The 24888-nt window shown below is 47.5% G+C and overlaps 10 protein-coding genes across 11 annotated transcripts; 5 read left to right on the forward strand and 5 right to left on the reverse strand.

Annotated features, from left to right (window-relative positions):
• Positions 1-181: 181 nt before the first annotated feature.
• On the reverse strand, positions 182-3125 carry FVEG_16470 (hypothetical protein). The gene is made up of 2 exons (XM_018905691.1): positions 827-3125; positions 182-765 (listed from the first exon to the last, which is right to left on the reverse strand). Exon 1 carries the CDS (start codon positions 3095-3097, stop codon positions 1958-1960), a length of 1140 nt encoding a protein of 379 aa, XP_018755496.1. The 5' UTR covers positions 3098-3125; the 3' UTR covers positions 182-765; positions 827-1957.
• On the forward strand, positions 872-1918 carry FVEG_08874 (hypothetical protein; the record flags this gene model as incomplete). The annotated part of the gene is made up of 3 exons (XM_018897754.1): positions 872-1390; positions 1472-1697; positions 1749-1918. 3 exons carry the CDS (start codon positions 872-874, stop codon positions 1916-1918), a joined length of 915 nt encoding a protein of 304 aa, XP_018755497.1.
• Positions 3126-3302: 177 nt separating the features above from the next.
• On the forward strand, positions 3303-4781 carry FVEG_08873 (hypothetical protein). 2 transcript variants are annotated; one of them, XM_018897752.1, is made up of 2 exons: positions 3303-3516; positions 3579-4781. In XM_018897752.1, the coding sequence occupies exon 2, from the start codon at positions 3986-3988 to the stop codon at positions 4577-4579; it is 594 nt and encodes a 197-aa protein (XP_018755494.1). In that variant the 5' UTR covers positions 3303-3516; positions 3579-3985; the 3' UTR covers positions 4580-4781. The 2 variants fall into 2 exon arrangements, with proteins under 2 accessions (XP_018755494.1, XP_018755495.1); XM_018897753.1 differs by having other exon boundaries at positions 3304-4232; positions 4359-4778.
• A 1291-nt stretch (positions 4782-6072) lies between these two features.
• FVEG_08872 (hypothetical protein) lies at positions 6073-7948 on the reverse strand. Its single transcript, XM_018897751.1, has one exon. It carries the CDS (start codon positions 7364-7366, stop codon positions 6674-6676), a length of 693 nt encoding a protein of 230 aa, XP_018755493.1. The 5' UTR covers positions 7367-7948; the 3' UTR covers positions 6073-6673.
• Positions 7949-9042: 1094 nt separating this feature from the next.
• FVEG_08871 (hypothetical protein) lies at positions 9043-9384 on the reverse strand (the record flags this gene model as incomplete). Its single annotated transcript, XM_018897750.1, has 2 exons — positions 9043-9219; positions 9274-9384. 2 exons carry the CDS (start codon positions 9382-9384, stop codon positions 9043-9045), a joined length of 288 nt encoding a protein of 95 aa, XP_018755492.1.
• Positions 9385-11177: 1793 nt separating this feature from the next.
• On the reverse strand, positions 11178-11516 carry FVEG_16469 (hypothetical protein; the record flags this gene model as incomplete). Its single annotated transcript, XM_018905690.1, has 1 exon — positions 11178-11516. One exon carries the CDS (start codon positions 11514-11516, stop codon positions 11178-11180), a length of 339 nt encoding a protein of 112 aa, XP_018755491.1.
• An 830-nt stretch (positions 11517-12346) lies between these two features.
• FVEG_08870 (hypothetical protein) lies at positions 12347-14004 on the reverse strand (the record flags this gene model as incomplete). Its single annotated transcript, XM_018897749.1, has 2 exons — positions 12347-13726; positions 13780-14004. 2 exons carry the CDS (start codon positions 14002-14004, stop codon positions 12347-12349), a joined length of 1605 nt encoding a protein of 534 aa, XP_018755490.1.
• Positions 14005-17268: 3264 nt separating this feature from the next.
• FVEG_08869 (hypothetical protein) lies at positions 17269-19942 on the forward strand (the record flags this gene model as incomplete). Its single annotated transcript, XM_018897748.1, has 2 exons — positions 17269-17577; positions 17630-19942. The coding sequence occupies 2 exons, from the start codon at positions 17269-17271 to the stop codon at positions 19940-19942; spliced, it is 2622 nt and encodes an 873-aa protein (XP_018755489.1).
• A 218-nt stretch (positions 19943-20160) lies between these two features.
• FVEG_08868 (hypothetical protein) lies at positions 20161-21976 on the forward strand. Its single transcript, XM_018897747.1, has 2 exons — positions 20161-20999; positions 21052-21976. Exons 1-2 carry the CDS (start codon positions 20280-20282, stop codon positions 21745-21747), a joined length of 1416 nt encoding a protein of 471 aa, XP_018755488.1. The 5' UTR covers positions 20161-20279; the 3' UTR covers positions 21748-21976.
• Positions 21977-23080: 1104 nt separating this feature from the next.
• Positions 23081-24058, forward strand: FVEG_16468 (hypothetical protein; the record flags this gene model as incomplete). Its single annotated transcript, XM_018905689.1, has 1 exon — positions 23081-24058. One exon carries the CDS (start codon positions 23081-23083, stop codon positions 24056-24058), a length of 978 nt encoding a protein of 325 aa, XP_018755487.1.
• Positions 24059-24888: the final 830 nt, after the last annotated feature.

The raw sequence follows: 24888 nt of genomic DNA on the forward strand, positions 1-24888 counted from the left end.
TCATACTCGATATCAGTACGATAAGGCTTGAAATAGAGTCGATAAATGTAATTGAGCACGGCGATGTGGATTAGGGGCGCTAAGGTTCTGTTACTGAGGCTGAGTCGATCCGCCAACAAATAGATTGGAAAGGCCTTGTTGCAGCAGCTCAAAGCGAAATGTTCTTTGATGTTGCCTACATCCCGTGTAGTATGCAATCCGTTGAACTGAGTATACCAGATCCGATGAATGTATTTAACTTCAAGGCAGCCGCGGATATAACGAAGAATCTCGTGTCACTGTAGTTCGACATCACCCCGGAAGACAGCACCGACTCCGTAACGGGCTTCGTAGGGCGTAAGAGTACTCTTGTCATCCTTTAGCATAGGTAATTCCGCTGAAGGCTCATCATGTGTAAGAAATCCCAAGTCTTCCATGCCTTCCTTAGAGTAGTGATGAGTGCTGTAGAGAGGGCCGGGAAGTGACAGTATAAGGTATCAAGAGGAAACTGGATAACGAGAGTGGTTTTGTATTGAAGAATTGCTGGACATGTCATTAATTGGGCTCTCCAAAGCTTTTACCTATTTGCGCCGACAGACTACGACTCATAAACTCTAACATTGCTTATCGTACCTTGGTGGCGCCAGAAAGCGTTTCTCGGTCTGCGGTCAAATGTGGCTCTCCATCGTCAGATCCACAACAGGCCGCTCTTTGTAACGGACTTCCGCAATCATGATCCAGAATAGTCCGCAAATGTCATGCAAGAATTCCCGCCTAGTACAGTGCCTGCAAATGAACAGTCAATTATAAAATGGACGTCGCTCGGTCTTAGATCTTTTAAGCTCACATATCTCCTCGCCTGCTGCAAACATCCCCAAAAGCTTCATCCATCATGTCAAACAACGCGGAAACCCCGGCTTTCGTATACACGCCCGCGCCACTGACGAATAAAGTACATTCAGCTGTGTATGATGCTATAGATCCTTCACAGCCTTCGCTTTCTCAGGCTGGGAGGACAGTTCTCATCACCGGCGGATCTGCTGGTATCGGCTATGCCATTGCCGAGAACTTTGCTTTGGCCGGTGCGGATGAGGTCATCATCACTGGTAGAGCTCGCCCAAAGCTTGAGGAGGCAATAGCAAGACTGGCTCATGATCACGTCGATTGCAATACCAAATTTGAGGGGGTAGTCTGTCAGCTATCTGATTCCAGCAGCATCGATCAGGTGTTTGACTCTTTCGGCCCAAATGGTGTTCATGTGGATGTATTGGTCCTCAACGCTGCTCTCATTGTTGATGGGGCATTGTGGGATCAAGGCTGGGAAAAAACGTGGGAGCAGTTCGTGGTCAACACTCGCGCGCTACATCAACTATACGATCGCCTACATAAGCAAGAACAGGGGAAAGGAAAGGTATGAGGCCAGCTCTTCCCTCTCACTCCATTCCTCACCTCCTCTCCTTGCTTGACAAATCACTGACAGCCCGGACCATAGTACTATATACTCAACGTCTCATCGGGTGCCATTCATGATTTCCGAGGCCCTACAACCTTGGCTTCTTATTCCCTGACCAAGGCATCGGGGACCTTGCTGATGCAGAAACTGGCAGACGAGAAGGATCCCTCTCAAACTCAGATCACCAACTTCCATCCAGGCGCCCTTCTGACAGACCAAGTTCGGGAGAAAGGGATGGCAGGATCGATAGCAAATTGGGACGATGGTAAGTTTTGTGATGTGTCTTTGTAATACAAGCATTCCTAACGGTTTGTAGAGAGTCTTCCAGGCGCGTTTGCCGTCTGGTGCGCGTCGGATGAAGCGGCCTTTTTGCATGGTCGATTTGTGTGGTCGGCTTGGGATGTCGAGGAGTTGAAGAGTGGACCGATCAGGGATAGGCTTGACAAAGACGGTCAATTCCTTCGCATTGGCGTTCATGGTTTGTAGCAATAGATCACCCTAAAGTGAAACATATACGTAGTGCTCTCATACACCCACTTGGCCCCATCGCTGCAAGGCTTCTTTATCGTGACGAAGCCAGGTATTCATGTCCTTAAGCCCTTCGCCCACAGCGCGCAGCAAGACCCCTAAATCATCCAAGTCACCAGGCATTGCGTCTCGAATGTCTTTATGTAAGCGAATCATGTTGCATGGCATCGAGGGATGCGCGAAATCGTCGCAGACCAAACGCCACTCCGCAGCTGACTTGGCTTCCCAAAGAGCCTTCTGTGCATTAAATCTTAGGTCGTGATTGCACCGTACCCCAACGGGCCAGTTCCCTCGAAGGTAAGTGTAGGTGCCTTGTGCAAGCTCTATACATATGAGCGTGCGACGGATGGCTTCCTGCTCGACCCAAAGCTCCCAGCTCACTTCCATGAGGTCATCACCACGTTCCAATGATAACTGCAATCGCGAGGCCCAGATTTGAAGAACAAAGTTGTCGCGTTCAGCCTGTGTTTGTTGGCTGATACTGCCTGGTGAGAAGAGTCGCATACATTGGTAGACAAGAAGTGCTTGCACGGAGGGAAGCATTTGCAAGTCGAGGGTATCGTCGCTTATTGACGCTGCAAGTAAGACGGCGACAATGTTGGAGGCGCGCCTTGCAATCTCAGAGTCGACGAAGCGCGCATTAGAAGGGTTTCGCATAGCGTGCAGGGCACTGCCAGCCAACGCGTCGCGCAAGGCATCTGACGCCAGAGTCTGTGACGAATGAATGAAGACATTGAATCCCTTGTCGGCCAATGCCGTGGACTGCAGCGACATCATATGAGCCAGGAATTCTGCGCGCGCCGTATAATCGTTTGCCGTGTGGGCATGGACATGGGCATGGGCATGGGCATGGGCATGGGCATGGGCATGGGCATGATGATCTACAGAGTCGAGCTCCATGCCATACGCTTCAGTTGTGGAGGACGTGAAAGAGGGCATCTGAAGAGAAAGCAAAGCATCGTCAATGGAATCACTGGGCAGCGCATTTGGGAGCGGAGGTGGCACAGGCGTGACGGTGGGATATGAGCATTCGATGCCTTTGGCTGTGCAGCGCCTGCAGCTGGGAGCACTGAGGCTGCAGCGACGCTTGGACCGTGCGCATGCACTGCACGACTTTCGTCGTAGAGATTGTCGCATTGCGACGATTGATGAAGGAGAGTGGATGCGAGCAATTCACTCAAATCTGGGTTTGCTCAAGGTTATGTATGGGTCGGGGGCCAATGACGCTTATAGTGAGTCACCCACTGGAAAGCGCTACAAAGACAATCCCGCTATGGGATCCACTTTTGACCGCCTAAGTTACCTGTAGCCTAGAGGCATTCTCATAAAGCACAGCCTTTCGCCTTATCATCACCAGCATTGTCACAATGCGCCCCGTAGCACTTTGGGACTTGAGACCCCGATTTCACTTTTCTCCTTCGTCCCTACGACATCATTTGACTTTTCCGTCAGGCACAAATAGGTACTCAACGCTCGAAAAACGGTAACTTCATCATCCTCTGCAATTTTGTACCTCCCAGTAGAGGACACTGAAACCGCGTAGGGCTATAGCCCAGGTAACTATCATCCGACTGATATTGGTGACCACCTTACTGACCGCTATCACGTTGTTCACAAGCTCGGATACGGCGGCTTCTCAACCGTCCGACTCGCCTGCGACGAAATCGCACCCAAGTATCTCGCTGTCAAAGTCGGCATAGAGAATTCAGATCACCGGGAAGTGGACATTATAAATCATCTTTCCTATTCGCCTCATAAATCAGAACCTGATGAGAAAGGATGCATCCTTCCGATCCTTGACCATTTCTGCGTCACGGGGCCGAACGGAACTCACCCATGCTTCATCACAGCGCTTGCGCGATACAGTCTTGGGGACGCACAAGACTCTGCTCATCCATACATGTTTCAGCTTCCAGTTGCGAGATACGTTGCTGCTCAGATGGTCAATGCCGTTAAATACATCCACACCCGAGGCTTGGTCCATGGTGGTGAGCATTAGCATTTTCTCAATGGGACATTTGCGAGATGCTGGCTTCGCCATCAGACCTTCACCTGGGGAACTTTCTTCTCCGCTTGCCATCCACTGTCGACAATCTTTCAGATCAGCAGATATACGAGAAATTTGGTCCACCAAGACCTGAGCCTGTCGTCCGAGAAGACGGGCAACTTCTTTCACCAGGTGTCCCTGGCAACGTCTACTGGCCGATGTGGATGGCCAAGGCAAGCGACGAGCTTAGGCTCTCTGAGTCAAAGATCCTCCTCGCCGACTTCGGTACAGCATTCTATCCCGACCTAAAATTGAGATTCGGGTCTTCTACGCCTCTTGGCAAATGCCCGCCAGAGGCACGATTCGAGCCAACGACGCCACTGTCCTTCTCCGCTGACATTTGGACTCTAGCTCATGCCATCTGGGCAGTGATGGGACTGAGGACCATATTCGGTAGCTTCTTGATTAGTGAGGATAATGTTACTCAAGAACAGGTTGATACCTTCGGACGCTTGCCTGATGAATGGTGGAGCAAATGGAATGCGAGATCTCGGTGGTTCATGGAAGATGGATGCCACAAGAACGATGGATGCCCAGAGAAGTTGGAGGGGCGTTTCAAGTCAAGTATTTAGGACCCAAGACGCAAGTATGGCATGGATATTCCGGGTGAGAAGGAAAGTTACGCCTTTAAAGAAATGATACGGTGGATGCTATCTTACCGCCCTGTCGATCGACCAACCGCAGAGCAGCTTTTATTAAATACCGAATGTATGAAATGCTGGGCGATACCCGAATTTGAAAACATTCACAAATAAACTAAACGGTCTGAACACATTGAGAACCACAAAATCTCATAACTGCTTTTGGATCAGTCTGTATATATGTTACTAATGTATAATTCGACTAATACGGCAATGAAACACTACGCCTGCATCAAATTCGTCTGTAGTGCGTTGCCAAGCCTGCCTTGTCCTCCTCGATCATCCTCTTCACCTCACACTGAGGACATTCCGATGCTGGCAAATAACCATCCAAGTCCCGAATCTCAAGCTGGCAATCCTTCGCCTTATCAATTCGCTCGTAGAGGACTCCTTGGCATGACAAAAGTTCATCGCATGACAGAAGATCCTTGCACGCAGTGCAGTAGTACTTTGTGAAAGTAACTCGACACATTTTGATGTATGAAAAAGGATATGTTGAGAGTGTGGGTGAGGATGGAGGTGGAGATGAAGATATGGATATTTGGAGACGACAGAGGAGGGGATTATATACTGTTCCTCATTTTGTCATATCGCGGGTTACTGCCGTGTTCAGCGATCAAGTCAGCTTAAACATGCTCTGTTCAGCGGACAGCAACCACGAGTGTGTTGCAGTTATGCTATGTTCCCCTTTCTGTTTACTTTTCCTCTTTTATTTTCAGAGACCGTTTAGCTGACCACGTAACTTCATGTGTTCGGACAAAGTTCTGACCCGACTTTCTCTGGCTGGTCTGAATAGGCAGAACACTCTCTTTTCTTTGTATAGTAAAGAACTTCGGGAAACTCAGTACAAAAGGAATTAATCGTCACTTTATACACATTGTTCTGAGGCCAATGGTTTTGGTTTTGACAAGACTGAATAATGGGAGGATATACAAGGTACAAGGCCTCTTTCATAGATGTTTGAGCAGTAGGGGAATCTCTCAGTAATCAACCATGTACTCTTATTTGATTCTGAAGCATAGATCTCCAGTACATAACCAATCCTCCGCATGCTCATGTATTCATTTTGAGTTGATAGACCTGACAGCTGATGCTCACATCACGCGCCTCATACGCTCATGTATTCGTGGCACCTTCTCTTGCTGCCTCTTTCTTCTTGTTCTCACTACACTTTCGACATTTTTTATTCGACCGAGGTCTATCGGTCCTCTCGATGCTTATCCTGCAACCTCTTCCTGGCTCCCCTGGATGCTCATAGTATCAATGGTCTGTTCTCCAGCTGAGAAGATGGTCGCATTTCGCGCATCGGAAGTCGGTATACTTTGTAAAACACATTTTATAACAAATATTCGAGCGGTTTAAGTATTCTCTAGTATGCGTTTGAATTTGATCTGAATTTGGAAGGGAGAGAAATATAGGATGAAAGCACCGCTTTATATGATTTTGTATTTATGATCCGTCAATCACGTATCCATCCGATTGTCTCTTTCACTCATGTGCTCTTCTGTATACATGATTATGACTCAGCTTTCTCAATTCTTGTTCTTCTACTTGCTCCTTTCCTTCCTCAAGCACCTGTTACAATGCCAATGACCTACATCTCTATTCACTGTGTCGCTTGTGGTTATACAGCCCCACTTCCTTTTCGCTTGCCACAAGGCTGGAGCACTGTTGCTCAGAAAGAAAGTGTCTGCATCTCTCGCAGTGGTACCTATATCTGACATTATTGCACATTTTGGCCTTGACGATTAGTTTTTTTAAACTTTGTTGATTCTTGTTAGGCTTTGGAAATTTGGTGGATTTACTATAAACTTTAGGTGGGATCTCCCAGGTTATATACAAATATTCTGTCTTCAGTCACTGCACACGTGTCTTCTTCTATGGCTGATACATGGTGGAATTACGACGGTAGCATCTCGTGTTCCATGTCACAACTGGCCAACTGATACAAGTCTACAGGCTCATGAGAAAATTGATTCAATGCCATCAAGGGTAGCTTTGGTCATTCGCTCTGAATCAGTCCTCCTACTCATCTTGAATCTCCCCCTCCTTCACAGCACTGTGCCCAAACTTTGCCAGCAGATCCTCCAGCGAGGATTCAGAAGAACCCTTAACAAGTGCCAAGATTTCTTTTGTTTCCTCATCATTTAACGCGACCTTCCCATACTTCTTCGCCAAATCAGTGCCGTAGACAAAGAATTCGTATCCATAAGCTCCGACAACGTCAGGCTTGTGTGAAGAGGTACACTTGATGTCAGGCAATTTCGTATCGCGATCAGGCATATCTTCACTATGTTCAAGACCACGGTCAGAGAGGCACATCTGCTCACGAATGTAGTTGCAGTCGAAGAAGATAGATCCGCCTGACCAAGCGTATCCGTTACCGGTAAGACAGGTCGTGCTTTTGAATGTGAGGATTGCCTTCTGCGACACTCCGCAGTAGTCATGAGGGTCTTGGTCGTTTGTTACACAAGTCTTGGGGCCTTTAGGAAGGCCCCCAAACTTAGCGGAACGAAAGGTCTCGTTGTCTTCACAACACTGCCCTGCTCGGCGGTTGTAGCAACGGTGGTAAGAGCCTTCACAGTTGTGTGAACCCCAGTAGTTGGAGATTGTTGATGCGTTGCAAAGAACGATAGCGAAAGCGATGATGAGTAGAAGGTGTCGAGACATGTTGGAAGATCTGTGAAGAAGTTGATTTGTATATGGAATCACCAGCATATTTATATTTGTCCTTCACATCTAGGCACAGCACAGTGTCGGACATTTTGAGTGTCTTGCCGACTATCCGTGTTTATCATTGCCTCTTCTTGAAAACATGCATGAATGATGTGATCTGCTAAAAGAATATTGCCGTTCCATCCGGGTACCTATGTTGGCTGATCTCCTACTCAAACTAGAAGTCCGTAGAGAGCATCTCCGGCTACACCATGCCTCGAATTTGACCGGAAGCTCTGGGTGAAGGAATTCTGATTTCGAGTCGTCTAATATGTTGATGCCTTCTCAAGCTTTCGACACCAAAGTATCTATAATAAACCTTCGGTTCAACTGAATATTGTAATAGTTTTCTTCAGACTACTATTTTTTTGTAGAGTTGATGTTCAATGATATATTTAACAAATCGAATTAAGAACTTTCGGCTCTTTGGCTTCTTACGAATTATCTCATAGCCCATCCGATTCGGTTACTGCGGAACTCGGTACCCCCGACACCAACTTCTTTCAGCTTCAATATGCTACCATTTCGGGGTATCTGGAGACAATTATAAACGGTTTGAACATAAACTAGCAGCTTGACATGGCGATCTCGTATATTTGGCCTTGATAGTATATGTTGGGCTCCTCAAACTTTATTACACTGGGGCATCCACCTTTGCGGCTACATGCCACCCTCCATATTCGGATCTGTCGGTCCTGTCGAGTCATCCACGTGCTGATCGACATCCTTTGATTACATTCCAGACTATTTGAGTCCACTTTGTTGAAGTTTCTCTTGGTCTCATTGACAGATATTGTCCCTAGCATCCAGATGAGGGTGGTTGACTTAGTTTTAAGTTACAAGGACCACAGGCAACCCAATTTTGGTATCATTAGTACCCATAATATTCGAACTTCCAGCGTCTTTCTATATTGTCGATAAATCCATCATTTCTGGAGCTCCTCAATACAGGCCTGATCCCATATAATCAGCTGCAGAAGAATTAATCACGTAGCAAGAGGTAAATCCTGATTTCGAAGCTTGATTATTAAGTGTCAAGGAAATGTATTTTGGAACCGTTGCAGAGGCCTAACTATGATGATACTGAGATATAAGCCTTTACCAGTCGTGTTTAAATGTGCGCAATGCATTGTGTGTTGCTGACTTGGATCGCCGTGGCGAATGCATTAGAGCTTTTTAAATCCAGGAAGGAGGCTGATTGAGTTATCCTCTAGGAACTTTATGCTATATATTTTTATGTTTGAATAGTAACTCAGAGAAAGTTATATGATTTCTTGGATATAAGCTAACTGCGTTATTTATAGTTAACTTATGGCTAAGAACTTGGATTAGCATAGGCCACTTAGTGCCGGAGGCATTTACCATATTCTACAAGGATCTGCTAATTTGACGTCTGTACTGATGAGTAACCAATATCAAACTGTGGCCCTCCCCCTTCATGGCAGTAACCGCTCATCACTAAGGTTACTAAGACTTGTCACGGGTTCCGCTTTAGAAGATCACATCCATGGTTGATAAGCTGGGGGTATCCTTTTCAAATATAGCGTTAATCGGGGCTCATATATATCAATTGTTTTCTTTGTTACTTCTAACTCATTGGATACTATATACTTGGAGAGAGGCTAGTTCCGTAGCGAGTTGGCAAGGCAATTTGACAAAGACCATCCTCGCGACTGTATTTAAGCACAAGCAGTGCAGACAGCGGCGGCAGAAGCCTGAACCTGCAGAGCCTCGAGGAAGCCGCAGTTGTCAAGGACACAGTTGATGGCCGAAGCCTGGATGGCGCTGGAGCTGGCGCACTGGCAAGCAATGTTGCTGCAGCCAACGGCGGAGGCGGCGGAGGTGATACAGGGAGCCTTTTAAAACATTGTTAGCACTTGAAAGACCGCGGCTTTTCAGAGTTAGCTTACACCGCAGGTAGGGATAGCAGAGGTCGCCGGGCAATCGGTAGGGTTGGCCTGGGGCATGGCAAAGGCAGTGCCGAAAAGAGCAGCGACGAGGAAAGAGCTGGAGAACTGCATGATGAAGAATGGTTTCTGATTGAAAGCTGGAGACTGAGTTGTAAAGTGTTTGTGTTGAGATGGTTGGTTATCTGTTGTGAGGACAAAGGCTCAGTATTTATAGATCAATTCTTCTATAGTGAATCACATATAAACATGGCCTTCCTGTATCAATCACGCATGCTCTCCTGAGCTCGGCATTCCCAGTTTCCTTCACTGAATTAGAAGCCATGTGAGCCCTACTCCCTGTCCAAGAGATCCCTGATAAACTGCACTTCCCCACGATTTCGCATGCCGTTGTAACCTCAGGGCCAGGATTCCCCTCGTTTCTCGGCCAGTCGAGAACGGCACAGCTTTCCCCATGGGGCGCTATGACCTCTGTAGATCTTTAAAAGATCGCAGTTAAGGCCCAAAGCGGGCGATCGGCCGATACACGGATTTCGCACGCCGAGGAATGCAACTCTGAATGCTCCTCGTCGGTCCTACATGTGAAGTATGCTGCTTTTATGTAAAAGGAAGTTCGTGGAATGTTGACGTTGTTTGGTGCGTTTGCATTTGCTGTGTAAATCCTGCTTCGGGGATTGTCACATGCTGAAACAGAACGACGGGGGGGGGGAATATGCCGCTGCCTGGAAACGCTGGGGACTAGTACAATCTGAGTTCCCTGTCAATATTACCTTCTTATTCTGGTTCCTGAAGCATATTGAAAGAAACAGACGTCGACCACGCAAGCTCCGTTCGTGCGAATATGAGCCTAGTTCATGAGAGCATAAAAAAAAGTGCCAATCGAGTTATCACAAGGTGTCAGAAGCATAGAGCTGTGAAGATATATTGAACTTTTGAAAGCGCAAATTAGCACGACGAATAACTAAACTTTTCTAGCCATTGAGCAACCAATCTTTGATTCGATGGAGCAAAGCTCGGAATCCTTTTTTATCATTATAATTCTTCAGATCACTGATCTGAGACAGTTCCCAAGCCAATGTATGGAGCTTTTCGCTGTGTTTAAAACACACGTCCCACCCCATCCTTGGGGCTTCCGCCCAATCAATGAATACATGTATCTTCGGCATCTGACATAAAACGCCCGCCAATAATAACCAACTTTCCAGATCGGTAAACAAGACATCGTGGAAAGCCACACGCTCCAGGGTCTCTTCGTGGCGCTTCATAACCTCCATTAGTTCGCTTGGATGGCAATGTCTGCAAGAGAGGGTGAGCTCTCTCAGCCCTGGTATTTTGAAACTCGAGAAGTAGAGGCTATTTTCAGACGTCTCATCAAAGTCCAGTGTTAAGCTTGATAGCTGCGGGAAGCAAGAAAGAAATTGCGGAAAGGCGCCTTTTGGCCAAGCCCGAGGCCGTGCGTGTACAGTCATTTTCAGGGACTTTAGGTTGGAGATGGCACCAGGCTGTGCCATGCAAACATCGTATATCCCAATCGAGGGGCAACCCTGGCAACGAAGCCCGTACAAGGGTTTGTGGCAGATTTTGTCGGCAAAAATCTCCACATTGTTAATGCCAAATTTGGTGCTTAAGGTAAATATGTACCCAATCAAATATCGGATATACCAACTACCTTTGGCTGATCCGAACTGATCATAGTTCTGGACTCTCAAAGGCTCCTGTATTGCAAGTTTACTTAAGCCCCAAGGTCGCTGAGCATTGGTGAGCGAGATTGTGTTACATTTTGGGAGTCTCTCAAAGGCTTGGTCTATGGTAGATATGAAGGATAATGATGGCAAACGCTGGGGTATGTCCTTTATGTTCTCAAATTTTATCACCTCTACTGGTGTTATGTTAGCACTTCTTCGTTCTTATTCCTGGAGTTCAATGTCGTGCTTACCACCATAGTTCAAACGGGCTTCGCATTCTTGCTCAAACCCGAGCCAGTTACTTCTCAAGAAACTGGGTGCAAATCCAACCTTTCGGACACAGGAAGCGAAGACAGGGTGTTTCGCGATTGAAACGAGACTCTGGACACTTTTCTCATGGAGCATGATATTGCGTACATGAAAGAATCTCCTCCCAAATGTCACAATCGTGACGTCGTTGAACCGTCTGCATGTCAGTCGTAAAGCAGTGAGGGTGGAGAACGGTGCTTCAGCTGCCATCATTAGGACGAGCTCATTAGGCATGTCCTGTAGGGAAGCCATAGTGGCATATCAAAGAGTGAAGGAATAAATGGAATTAGTTGTTGATCATGGTATGAGCGTGGTGATAAAAGAAAGTGAGCATGGCAGACTGAGGGAATGGTCGCTCTTATACTGTGCTTCGAGTCTAAATTCTGTTGTCGAAAACCCTCACATGCAAAAAGGTATTCAAAATCATGATCCAGGCGTCTCTACATGGGCGTTATCCATGTCCACCAAGGGAGACAGTAGCTCCTGTGGCCGTGGTGCTTCGAAAACTTAAAATTCGGCATTGATGTTTTTTTTTTCTCGCCTCAAACATTTGAGTATAATGTCCAAATCATGAATCAGATGTGTAATCTATAGTTGAGACTTGTAGCTTACCGCAGACAGCGGGGTAATGTCTCCAATGAACGGGTCATCTGATCTCGCGCCTGTCGAAAGATCGAGGAAGGCTTTTACAATTGAGCCATCTTCAGGGCTTTTACGACATCAACTTATGATGCACTGATCGGTGGAACACTATGGCATCGTGTCTAGGCTGAGAGCCACATATGTTGTCTGTAGTTGAGACCCGAAGTGGAAAGCTTATCAAGTCGATATTACGAATAGCAAGTACCGCATATTTTCATGAAATTCAATAGTACCTGTGAGTACAGAGCAGCCTGATGTTAGCCTTCTAATTGGTTACCTAGTCTGTAACTAAAGATCTGACATCTTATCAGATAGCCTTATTGGCCAAATGAGCGAAATGGCTGTAACTAGCGTGTACCCACAGGTGCTACCGAATTTCATGAAGATGTGCGGTATCGTGTTCGCAGATACACAGCTGCGCCTTGTAACCCTATTCTTATTTACTGCCGAATACTTGGTCCGATATCGGCCCAGAAATCGCACTTCTTTTGTAGGTCTTTGCTTGGCTTCTCCATCTTGGTTTTACCCCCAGTCTCAAACTTCAGCCGCCTCCGGCCTTTTTCAGTCCATTGCTCCCACTTGACAGCGCTCTTATCACGATGCGTGTTCGGATCCAAGGTACGAATGAAGCTTGTCCAATATGCTTGGATCACGGGGACCACGGGGACGTTCTTCCCGCCATTGAGATAGCTGGCTGGCGAGCCTGGTCCCGGACCAAATACAGCTTGGTTTTCCACGACATGAGGAACACCGTAGCCCGCGGCCATCTGAGCGGGGTCCTCGACGTCATACCAATAGTTCCAAGAGTTGGGGACGCCGTGTAGTGTGAGCGCATTAGAGATATACATTGACGAGCACATGTATCTCATATCTCCGTAGACGTCACTGACTTGACGCCACCAGCAGCCAGGATTAGGGCATGACTCATTCTTATTGGGATAGAGCTCGTTGATTTGCCCTAGCTGGCTTAGGGTTATGAAAGGAAAGTTCGCTTTAATAAACTCGTTACTCTCCATCACAGAAGAAGTATTCACCGGTGTGAAAACAGTACCTCCATTTGTGTCATCACCGGTCATAAGAGGTACCTTTACAAATTTCCCCTCCTCAAAAACCTGGTAAGTCACATCAGGTACGAGCTTGCCATCGATGCTCGGAGTCCACATGAATTGGGGCGGGATGGTACTGCCGAGGTTCGGGAGGTTCTTGTTGACCTTCTGAATTTCCTGGGGCGACTTCGAACGAATGCAGGGAAGGATGTCCTTTTTCCCACCGACGCAGCCAAGGCGCACCGCCAGAGTGTTGAACTGATACACAGATTCCTTCTCTGTGAGAAGAGACCCGAACGAAATGGATTGAGCAATAGCTCCATGGAAGAGACCTTCATCTTTGCCTCCATAAGCGCTAAGATGCAGACTGACACTCGCAGCACCAGCAGACTCGCCGCCAATGACAACATGGCCAGGGTTACCACCGAACTTGGAGATGTGCTTCTGGACCCATTGGAACGCCTTCCGCTGATCGTGGAGACCGACGTTTGGTGTAATCTGATCAGCATCGTTGAGAAACCCGTATACGCCGACGCGATAGTTGATGGAAACGACGATCATATCCAGGTCACCTGCAACGACCAGAGCAGTGCCGTTTGCGTTGGCATTTGAGTTGCCATTGAAGCCGCCACCTTGGATATAAATATATACTGGAAGCTTGTCCTTCGCTGAGGCTTTTGTCGGTGCCCAGATGTTGAGGAAGAGACAGTCTTCGGATTGAGTATCGCCAATGATCTTGGGATCAGAATCTGTTCCGATGCATACTGGTCCCCGCTGCAGGGTGTTAGCAGGGGCCCTTGGGCCGACGGAGAAGTGGCGTGACCTACCTTGGTGGCATCCTGGACGGCTCTCATGCGGACAGGATCTTCAGGAAGCTTGAACCTCAAGTCCTTGACTGGTGCGGCAGCATATCGAACTCCAAGCCATTCCGAGACACCGTTGTTAAGGACGTTGCCTTTGTATTTGCTATATCCGAGATCAACCGTGGGGCTGACTGCAGCAGAGAGAGGCAGCAGTGCTGCCAACAGGATCATACGATACAGCGATGCCATCGTGAATACCTATCGGATCATCGACCTATCATTCAAACTTCATCGCAAACTACATCACTCCATATACTATCGTCGGCAACCAGAAGTTGACCCCGGTCGGCGTATCACCGGCCCTTTTACATCTGCCATGCTTGAAGCCGTTAAAAATTAGCAGGCTAAACCTCACGAGCTTTCAACGACCAACGTCGAGGTTACTGTATTTGGTCAAGCTTCTGGAATCTGGGGAAGCGGTGATGAAAGATGCGGGGAAAATGTAACGCAAGATCTTGAAATGGTATGGCGCCGGCACGGAATAACCGGAAATACATGCACCGAAAGTACATGATGTCGGGAGAAGTTCTGGTCCGTTCACCGATGACCGTGTCTGCCGAGGTGCTTGGATATAGGACGGGGATAATGATGGAAATGTCTCAATTTTGAGTGAGACAGTTGACATCACATTTCTCCTGGGAGACGTACAGCCCTTTGTCAATTGGTAGGAATTGTTTCAGTTTTTGAGTCGTGTATTCATTCCATGACTGTTACAAGCGACTCAGAAAGTCCATCTTGGCTAGGATTGCACGTCATGTTTGTGCGTCCCCCGATTTCAGTAAACAGAGCTCAGACCGCCATGTTTAGGGTAGGATAAGATTTCCAGCATCTTAAGAGGAGGATAGGAGCTGCTATTTATGAAAGGGCAATACAGCTGAGTTTACTTTTGGCTAAGATTCAATCGAAAGGAATTGCAGTATCAATTAGCGTGATGACCTCTCCGGGTTGTCATGTTGTTGTCGTCAATGAAGACTTACGACAGTCAACATCTAAGTTAGAGCCTCGCGTCACTTGTGAAACTTCCTGCACGGAGGTAATCAAGCGGCTCAACAGGGGTCAGTGATCCATTAATTCGACAGTTTCCAGGTCCCGGATGCAGGAGAAATAGAACACGATGCGACCAACAGCTGATGACCGGGCCGAGATGTTCCTTAGAGTGTATATCAGGCTTATTGGATGATCTGGGAAATCATCACATGCTTTAAAATCAGCCATATGATTTGGGATTCCTTGTTGGCTTGCTTCTAGTTGGAGTTAGTGCGTTGCCATGCAAGCCGAGCTTTTGCAGCAGCGAGATTCATTCCTCGGTTATCACTGAGATAGGCAGTGCAATAATTCTTGCCACTGTCAGTAATGAACGACTTCAGTGACGAAGATATTCGCGATTGATACCACCGTCGCATAAGTTACTGAGATAACCACTGATTCATTCGCGGCTGCGATCGATAACACCGACGGAAGCGCTCAGGACTACTGGAGCAGACGCCAGCCCCGCCAATGGCATCACTGTAGATTTGTTAGCACGCCCTTCCAATAATCAAACCCCAAACAAGTGCAAATTCCATCAATTCCAGCAGCCTCCGGAACTAATCCACAGATGCTACCATTTATTTCGCCGCTGAGATTGGTGGCGGACTTATCTAGCAGCAATTCCTCAACTTCAACTTCTCCAGCACTTATCAATTTGGCTCATTTTCTCGGGGAAATTCTTTTGACGGCACTGGTTACCATGGAAGTGGGTTTGCCACGGCCGAGATTTGTCGAGGTTTCTCGACTGGATTGGCGTCCATGCCGCGTATCCTGAATCATGTTAGACCTCACGTACGTAAATATACATCTAGCCACTCCAAGGGGGAAAATAAAACACAAGACTGGATTTAGTGGTAGATCGGTGGATTTTAGTATAAGCTAGTCTTATATATTCCCCCCCCCGAGGCCACTGAAGTTTAATTTTTGTGTTGAATATGGGCTTCGGGAGAGACATGTGACGAATAACATGTCTTGACGCCATTTACTTCTGAGACATCTCAACCTTAATCACGAGCAAGATGGCTGATACGCGCTCTCTTCAAGACCATCTTGCTCCGCCAAGCCTTTTGACTTTGCTGAGGATATTTGAATGGCTTATTGAACTGATAAATAGTGGAAAAGGGCTTACGTGTCGCGGGTTGTTGATGTCTCAAATGCCCTTCTTCCCTGGTGATTCAAAATAAGCTCATCACGGTATTAGACGCCTCCCTTCTCTGGCCATACTGTTTTTTCTCTAGCCCGTAGAATTAAGCTATAAAGTTTGTATGAGGCTTTTTTTTATTCTCCGAGTTTCTGAACACTAACATTGAATTCCCCTCAACTGATCTCCTTGTGTTGACGCGACGGCTTATTATTTACGTCGACATGTCTTGTACATTGTCACAGGATGGTTTCAATGTCTCACTTGTGCGCCATTCAGCTGAAGTTCAGGGCCTTGGAGAACCAGAGTGTCTGTCACTGAAGGGTTGAACTTTCGGCGAAGAATTGAAGATCATAGCACTGACCTTGGCAGAGATTCAAACCCCACGTGGGCATTCCCCCTTGACAACAGTAAAAATCTCTCTGGACGCGCTTTTACAGGCTGTACAGGGCCTGGCACGTAATAACACCGGCATGCCCTGCTATGCAAACCAGGCCATGTCTGATACTCTAAATTTACGACGGTCGCAGGTCGTACCCGCATTTTAAGTCAGAGAACGAGAGTCGGGATTGTCTCTCAAGCCAGGCAAATATCACCTTCAAACGCCAAGAAAGGTTGTAATGCTGTTCCGTCTGACCTCTGGACTAGTAAGTGATCATTTGCTGGGCCTTCAGCACGGCCATCAACTGGTTGGAAGCAGGGAGTTTAGGAGATTCACTGCCAAGTAGTAGTTCCACCTAGCTTGAGCTTTATCACATACCAGCCAGATTATATCTAAAGATTAGACTTTTAGAGTTTACCAGCGAGAGAAACAGTGACATTCAAGACATCGAGATGCTGTTTTCTAGCCTGAAGCCTCCCGTTGCGCCAAGACAGGGATGACCTCCTTTCACTGTAAGCGACTTTTCAGCTAGTGCTAAGCTAGCACTACTGTATTACCGCTAGCTTCAGGGGAGAAGCTCCGGCGTTGACCATTAAACACTCTGTATCTTCAGTATTTGGACACCTGTCACCAAATATCTTAGAGAAATGAAGGGCTAATTTGATGAGCGATTATCTCCGATCTGCGCACGAGGCCACAATGAGGTTAGAGCAAGAAGTGCTTTTGCAGGAATTCACTTGAATCCCCTTTTCACTTGGCGCAACGCGGCCCTCTTCAACCAAGTTCTCTCGGCTGGTTCGAGGGCCCAGCCACAAGTCTCACCTTTAATCCTTAAAACCTGGTTGATGGCTCGACTCATGAGCAACCAACAAAGACATTTTGTTGCAAGCCGTACGACGAGATGAATAAATCATGGAGCAGATTGATAACCGTCGTTTTTGCAAGCCTTTTCTTAGCCTTGGTGGCGTTCAAATCTCTTTTCCCTGGAGATGATCCTTACCGCTGTCGCGCGGTGCAGAAAACAGGTCGATGGATTGACCCCATTCGCGATGAGCAGGGGAACCGGGATCCATTCAAGCAATGGCAACCTGATGGCTGTATCCTCAACCACTATGACTCGCAAGATATTCGCAGATGTACTGAAGGTCGTCCAATTGTGATCGTTGGTGACTCTACGTCTAAGAACCTCGGTCTTGCCATGGCTAGTCTAGTAAGCCATCGCAAGAGACATTAAAAAGTGATTTGAGCTGACAAGATGATAGCTTGATAATAAGCAGTACAAAAAAGATGAAGCAGCCCAGTTGTTCAGCAAGACAACATCCTTCAACATGACATATCACGGCCAGAGGATAGAACGTGTTGCAAACGTCTATATCTCATCGCATGGTGTTCCAGGTCGCGAGCAGTTCGTCAGCCATCTGGAAACTTATGCAGAAGAAAAGACAAAGATTCCAGCAATTGAAGACCAAAAAGGCCCAGCCTTGATCTACATATCTGCTGGCGCATGGTATACCCATCCCCACTATAGAGGTATCGGGTCTACTGCCCTTGATCCCTGGGACGATCGTTTCTCGGCATATCAGGATCATCTATCAAAAGTCGACAAATTCATTGGTGACAATACACCACATGAAGATTGGTTCAGCGTACCAATGGATCCACGAGATGGTATTGGAAACCAGATCTTCTACGCACCGCCCGCTGGGCCGCGATATCTGGGTAATGATACAAAAATGGTTATTGACAGAGGTCGCCGAGCAGAAGAAGTCATCGAGATGCAGGACTGGCTTCTGGAAAAGGAGGATGACTTCAACATCCCGTTCGTTTGGTCTATCGCCAACCTTGTCGAGGGTCAAGACAAGGTCTGGCGCGATCCCCTCCGCACCGGCTTTCACGTCAAGTTTCACGTCGCAGAGCTTCGAGCCAACATTCTTCTGAACATGCGATGCAATGCGAAGCTGGACCGCATGAAGCCATATCCCTATTCACGGACATGCTGCACCGATTATGGCGTCAAGCCAATGGTGCAGCTTTCCGTGGTAGCATTTGGTATCGTGTACCTGGCTGCTTGCATCATTTGCGAGATCTTGGATATGTGTGCCGATCGAAGTCCCGACCAGCCTCGCTTTAAGCTACTCAACATGCAAGCCGGATGTCTCGTATTAGCACTTCTGATGTGCTACTACGCTGACCGCACACAGATGATGGCAAAGGGAAGCAAGCTTTGGCAACTCAGAGACTTTGTCGCGCTTTGCATTGCCTACATTGCAATCATGTTGGCCACTATTCGACGTATCAAATCGCCTATCCCGAAGGATCTGTCAGTGGATATAAAAGATGCAGACCAACCATTCCTCTCACGAGATCAGACCGATGAGTGGAAAGGATGGATACAGGTCTTCATTCTTATCTATCACTGGACTGGTGCTCAGGGTGGCTCAACCTACGTTCTCATCCGAGTATGCGTTGCGGCATATCTTTTCCAAACGGGCTACGGACATACGCTTTACTTCCTGAACAAGAACGACTTCTCATTCAACCGTGTCGCGGCCATGCTACTTCGCCTCAACATACTGAGCTGCTGTCTCGCGTACTTCATGGATACAGACTACGTGTTCTACTACTTCCCATCTCTCTTGTCGTTCTGGTTCCTCGTCGTTTACGTGACAGTGGCGACTAGACCAAGATACAACGGCGATTTGCAGGTTATGCTGGCCAAGATATGCATGTCTTGTCTCTTTGTATCGATGATATTCATGGGTACGCCTCTTACGCGTTGGGTCTTTGAGATTCTCAACACTGTTTTCAAGGTCCAGTGGAATTATAAGGAATGGCATCGCCGCGTCACACTTGACATGCTCATCGTCTACGTTGGTATGCTGACAGCCGTTGTCAACCGGCACTTGAAGAAGCCTGTTCACCTAGGACTTCGTGTAGCGCTTGCTCTAGCTGGCTTCTTCGCCACGACACATTATTTCTTCGCGACCTCGGGTCTTCGCATGGCTGCGTACTCGACATGGCATCCGTACGTATCACTTGTGCCAATCCTGGGTTTCATTGCCATGCGAAACGTCTCGGGTCCTGTTCGAAATTATCACTCCAAAGCTATGGCTTGGCTAGGCCGTTGCTCGTTGGAAACCTACATCCTCCAGTTTCACATCCTCCTCGCGGCCGATACCGAGGGTGTTCTCATTGTCGATGGTCTGTTTGGCGATGGATCACTCATGGGAGATCGATGGAGGACTCTGGTGATCATTCTGCCAATTTTCCTATGGATCAGTCACGCGGTCGCTGGTTCAACAGCATACATCGTCAAGATGATCATGCATCAAGGCACAGAAGATGAGAAGTTCAGCGGATCTTCTTTTTGGGTTTGGTTGGAGAAGATTCCGGGTTTCTCCGGCCTCTCAGCACCCAAAATCAGGGTTATTTGCATCTTATTAGTTATGTGGTTGCTCAATCTGATGAGCCCAGGGCATGGAATCCCTTCAGTGTTTGACGGTGGACATTCGGTGGTTGTGGCACCAAAGTTTCCAAAGGAATTTCCTTATTCAGTAGCGAATAGAACTGTATGACCAAGGCTGTACTTATGGCTTGGGGTATCAATGGAGTTACTACGGAGTGTATAGATCCATAGAATGCTGTCGCGCGACATTGTCAATTTAGTAGAACACTTTTTTATTACCTTCAGAAGCCCCTCGGTGCTGTGAATCCCGAGTTCGCCACATCTTGGCCGCGATAAACATCCCCACCGAGTTAGCGTACTGTGGTCCCCCGCCATTTCTCGCCGATGAGTCAAGAAGATTTTTTTATGCGCCCTACGAGCAAATTCTCGGCTCATCAATTGATCCTTTCGATTGTCAACCTCAAAAGCCTGAGGTGTCAATCCAATTCGACTCAGTTCAATTCACGATGGCGACATCAAGATCTTATCCAACCCAGGCTCTTGAGCTCGAGACTCTCAGCCTCACTCACGAGGCTGGTGCGACGCCGAAGCAGCCAAACCCGGTTCTATCAACAACGGGGCGTCGGCTTGGGTCGCGCAATGACCAGGAGGACGAGCACGACAATTTCACTGGCTCAGGCGATGAAGCCGCACCCCCAAGGGCCACTCTTGTTGTCGAGAAGTGGAATGAACCCATTGGCAATGCCTTTCGAGTCGGCGCTGTCTATTGGAGTCTTTTCGTCTCAGGCGCCAACGACGCAGCATACGGAGCTTTGATCCCTTATCTGGAGACCTACTACGAGCTCTCTTACCTCGTTGTCTCGCTCATCTTTCTCTCACCGTTCGTCGGCTTCATCGTCTCGGCTGCCGTCAACAACTATCTTCACATGAACATCGGTCAGCGATGGATCGCTTTCATGTGCGGAGGCTGCCACGCCTTGACATATCTTATCTTATCGCAGCATCCGCCTTATCCTGTCCTCGTCCTGGCCTATGTCCTTGCTGGTCTGGGTAATGGAATTGGACTTGCTGCTTGGAACTCGTACATTGGCAATTTGGCGAGGTCTAATGAGTTACTGGGTTTTATGCATGCCAGCTATGGGCTTGGAGGAACTGTTAGCCCTCTTATTGCGACTAGCATGATCACCCAGGCCAACCTTGGCTGGTATGACTTTTACTATGTGCTTGTAAGTTCTTAACATCAATCTTCTTACACAAGGTGACTGATTATTGTTTTAGCTGGGTATGGCTGTTCTTGAGACCGCAACTCTCACCTACTCCTTCTGGCCCAAGACAGCTCAGAAGTATCGTGAGGCTGTTCATACTGAGGGCACTCGCAACGAAGGCACGCGAGCCGCCCTCTTCGTCAAGCCTCATGCTCGCGTTGTTTGGCTTTGTGCCTTCTTCCTACTAGGCTATGTTGGTACCGAAGTCGCTCTCGGCGGCTGGGTCGTGCAATTCATGTTGCGCGTTCGTAACGCTGACCCTTTCGATGCCGGAATGACCGCCGTCGGCTTTTGGCTGGGCATCACTGTCGGTCGCCTAGTTTTGGGCATGGTAATTCCCAAGATCGGTGTCAAGCTGTCTCTCATGATCTTCATTCCTATCACCATGGGCCTGCAGCTCATCTTCTGGCTCGTCCCGCAATTCCACGTCTCAGCCGTGGCAGTTTCCTTGCAGGGCTTCTTCCTGGGACCCATGTTTCCTTGTGTTATTGTTGCACTTACAATGCTTCTTCCGCGACATCTCCACGTCAGCGCAATTGGCTTCGCAGCTGCGTTTGGCGGAAGTGGTGCGGCTGTGCTGCCCTTTGCAGTTGGCGCGATTGCGCAAGCCAAGGGAGTGCAGGTTCTTCAGCCAATTATTCTCGCCATTCTGGCTGTTCTGTTCGTAATCTGGCTTGGCCTACCTAAGATCGAGAAGAGAAAGGATTAACATGGTCAGTGTTGCTGAGAGATATCGCGTTCGCGGGACGTTCAAGGTCAGAAATCGGTGTCGATTTCATATACATAGGCTTAAAGGCTGAGGAATGTTCCTATAGACAATAAGATAGGTAATCATATCAAGTTCCGACGCTCATCAAATTTATGTGCCTGCTTTTCTTACTCAAACGAGTCACCATAGCAAAGATCTGTCCTCAAAATTTGGATATTGGGGGCTCCATGAGGCTATTGAGGCTCATGATGATTATCAAGAAGTTTCAGAGGATGGGCCAAACGTAGGACAAAGACCAACTATTACGCTCAATATAACCCCGGTCAACAAAGTAACACTGGAAACACTTCTTCTAGGAGTTGGAGAAAGTGGCTGGCGTAGGTTTAGGGTTTTAAAACAGGCTTCAGCCCCCAGCGCACAAAAGTAAAGGACACCAATAAGCACATACGGGCAAAATACTCGTCGCCCTCACTATGAGGAGAAAGTGGCGAACCCTCTCAGCGTCGCAGGCATAGTCCATCACTGGATGCCAAGGACGAAAACCTCAGATGGAACATCCCAAGGACCGTATGGACTCCCCGCGCATTACAACCGTCGGTAAGAAAGACGGAAGAAAGAGCTCTTCATCACATACTCGTGCCGACACGGGTCCTTTCAGGTGGTCAGAAGACTATCAGAAGCTTTCTCCACGTGTCGCCTATTCTCTATGATCTTGAGATCTAAGCCATGGTGAACAGTTACAGGTGGAACCTGGTAGATTCAGCTCCGCAGGGGCCCACATTGACTTCGACGAACTTGTCAAATCCTAGCAAATCCTAGCAAAATCGATCTCATAGGGTCATCAAGAACAAGGGGCTGTCGTTAAGAAACTTGGAGGCAATGTGAAATATCCTTACATTATGCAATTAGTCGAGATTTACATCGGAGCCTTGGTTGCCCACATAACTCGCATATACTTGGCCCTCATTCCGATAGGGTTTTATGAACAAATCTTACGTCGTGAGTCCCACGCCAGGTGGGACTCTTGTCACCGACTACATAGCTAGTGTCTCAGACCTTGCTGCTGTTTCCATTCGTGGAAAGTCAGCAAGGAAATCCAATTTGGATACAAAGGCTAATGCTGATTATACCTGGAGTTTACTCGCACGAAACTCAACCCATTATTGGGGCGCAAAACATTAAGGTACCGTGGTCAAATTAAGATTCGCAGAGGAACATAAAGTCCAACCCTACGAAGTATAATTCCAAGCTCTATAAAAAAGACCTCTGATTCCCTCTTGTCACAATTTCTTACCAGGAGAATCGTCCGTGCTGCCCATAAACACTACCGAAAATGGACTGCTTTTCTAAACTTCCTCCTGAGCTCAGGATCCGAATCTTCTCTCACTTCACGTCTCCATCTACAATCTTTCGACTGGTGCAAGCATCTCCAATCATGCTTTCTCAATACAGGGTGTCCAAAACAACTATAAGACGGCAATATGCTGTTAACCTACTCGCCGGTGATCGGCACGAAGACCTCCTACAGGACACATTGGGCCTTCTTTATCTGGAGCTATCCAACAAACAACCTGACAATCATGTCATGAAATACATCATCAGGCAGTGGAACTCAAAGTCGCTCCCTGATCCTTTTCTTCAAAAGGATCAGGCTGCCATTGCCAAGCTTTGTAAACTCTTGTGCTCCATGAGTATGTTTGTGGAGGACTACATCAGCAAAGCCACTTCCTCAAACCCCCCTCAAGCCTATCTCTGTCTTCCTCAGATCGGCGACCCAAGTAGAGGGCTCTACTACAAGGAGCACAGCTTTAGTCCAAGACATGTCACTTTAGATGATCTCATACCATCAGAACGTCATCACCTTATCTGGGCATTCATCAAATACGACATGTACTACAAGATTCAGTCACCTAAAGTGGCGTTGCTGACAGACGACAACGAACATAGTGATATGTGTGAGAAAGCATTTAAGGAACTCACCAACGGCGAGCGCGAAGCACTTTCTTGCGTTTCTGATTATGTCACTGCTGTATATGGGGCCCTCTTCACAGCATCTACACGTTGCTCAACCAGCCATGCTTCCAGTACTTTACAAGATACGCCCGCCAACCCAGCACGCCTGTTATACCCAGATAATCTTTATTTCAGCCCATTATTAGCCTTTGATGATATGAAGCTACCATCAAAATGCATTCGGGAATATGTTATTTATTTAGCAGTCCTCGGCTTTGATCTACTCGGAGACCTAGTACGGTTTGCAAACAAAGCACAACCCGAAGATATGCGGAGCTGGTTTTATACCATAATTTAACATGCGGAGAGATCGCAGTATCTGTCCCTTGACCACTACCGCTTCCCCTTCTTCGAAACATTCTGGAAACCAACAGTCAATCGTCATGATGGATCGCCGAGAGCTGTCTTAGTCCAGAGATTGTTCGTTGGTGGCATTTAGAATCTCAACCAAGGGAGCGTTTTGTCATGGTACACGCTACGCATGATATTTAGACAACGAGCGTGGATTTTCTTGGATGATACTCGACTTCTCCAGAAGGGTCTCGGCCACTTCCCGGCAATCGAGGATCTTGAACACCATCCACTCCCTGAGCATGGATTGAAAACCATGCATGCAGCCGAGGAGAGACAACGACTGCGCCATTTACAACTTTGCCAGTATCGAAGAGAAGCGGGTGCCAAGGATACCCAAAACGAAGGACAGGAGTATATTTTCAAGGGAATAATGAGGATTTCATCTGCCGCTTTTTTGATCAATCAGTCAATAGGGTTGTGACAACATTTTGGCAACACATCGGAACTACCTTGGCTATATAGGTGAGGTGCATCTATTCTAGCGAGGATATTAGACCTACGCATCTCAGGATATTCGTCAATGCAACTTATAATCGCTGAGGCTTTAGTTCAATCTCATGATTTATTGCTATATCATCAGACTCAGTTGTACTGTTTCATGCTTTTCGCTGGAGACGCTATTCGAAACTCGCCAGATTATGGATATTTTCTGACATAGGCTCAGGAAGAAAACCAGCCTCATTGCCTGTCAATGAGCTACATGATCCTTCAACATGACAAGTATCCAACCATCATCCATGCCTCGTATACAGACCGTTTTGGGATACGCATCGC

The sequence above is a fragment of the Fusarium verticillioides genome, chromosome 10, assembly GCF_000149555.1.
Source record: "Fusarium verticillioides 7600 chromosome 10, whole genome shotgun sequence".
NCBI classification, from domain to species: domain Eukaryota; kingdom Fungi; phylum Ascomycota; class Sordariomycetes; order Hypocreales; family Nectriaceae; genus Fusarium; species Fusarium verticillioides.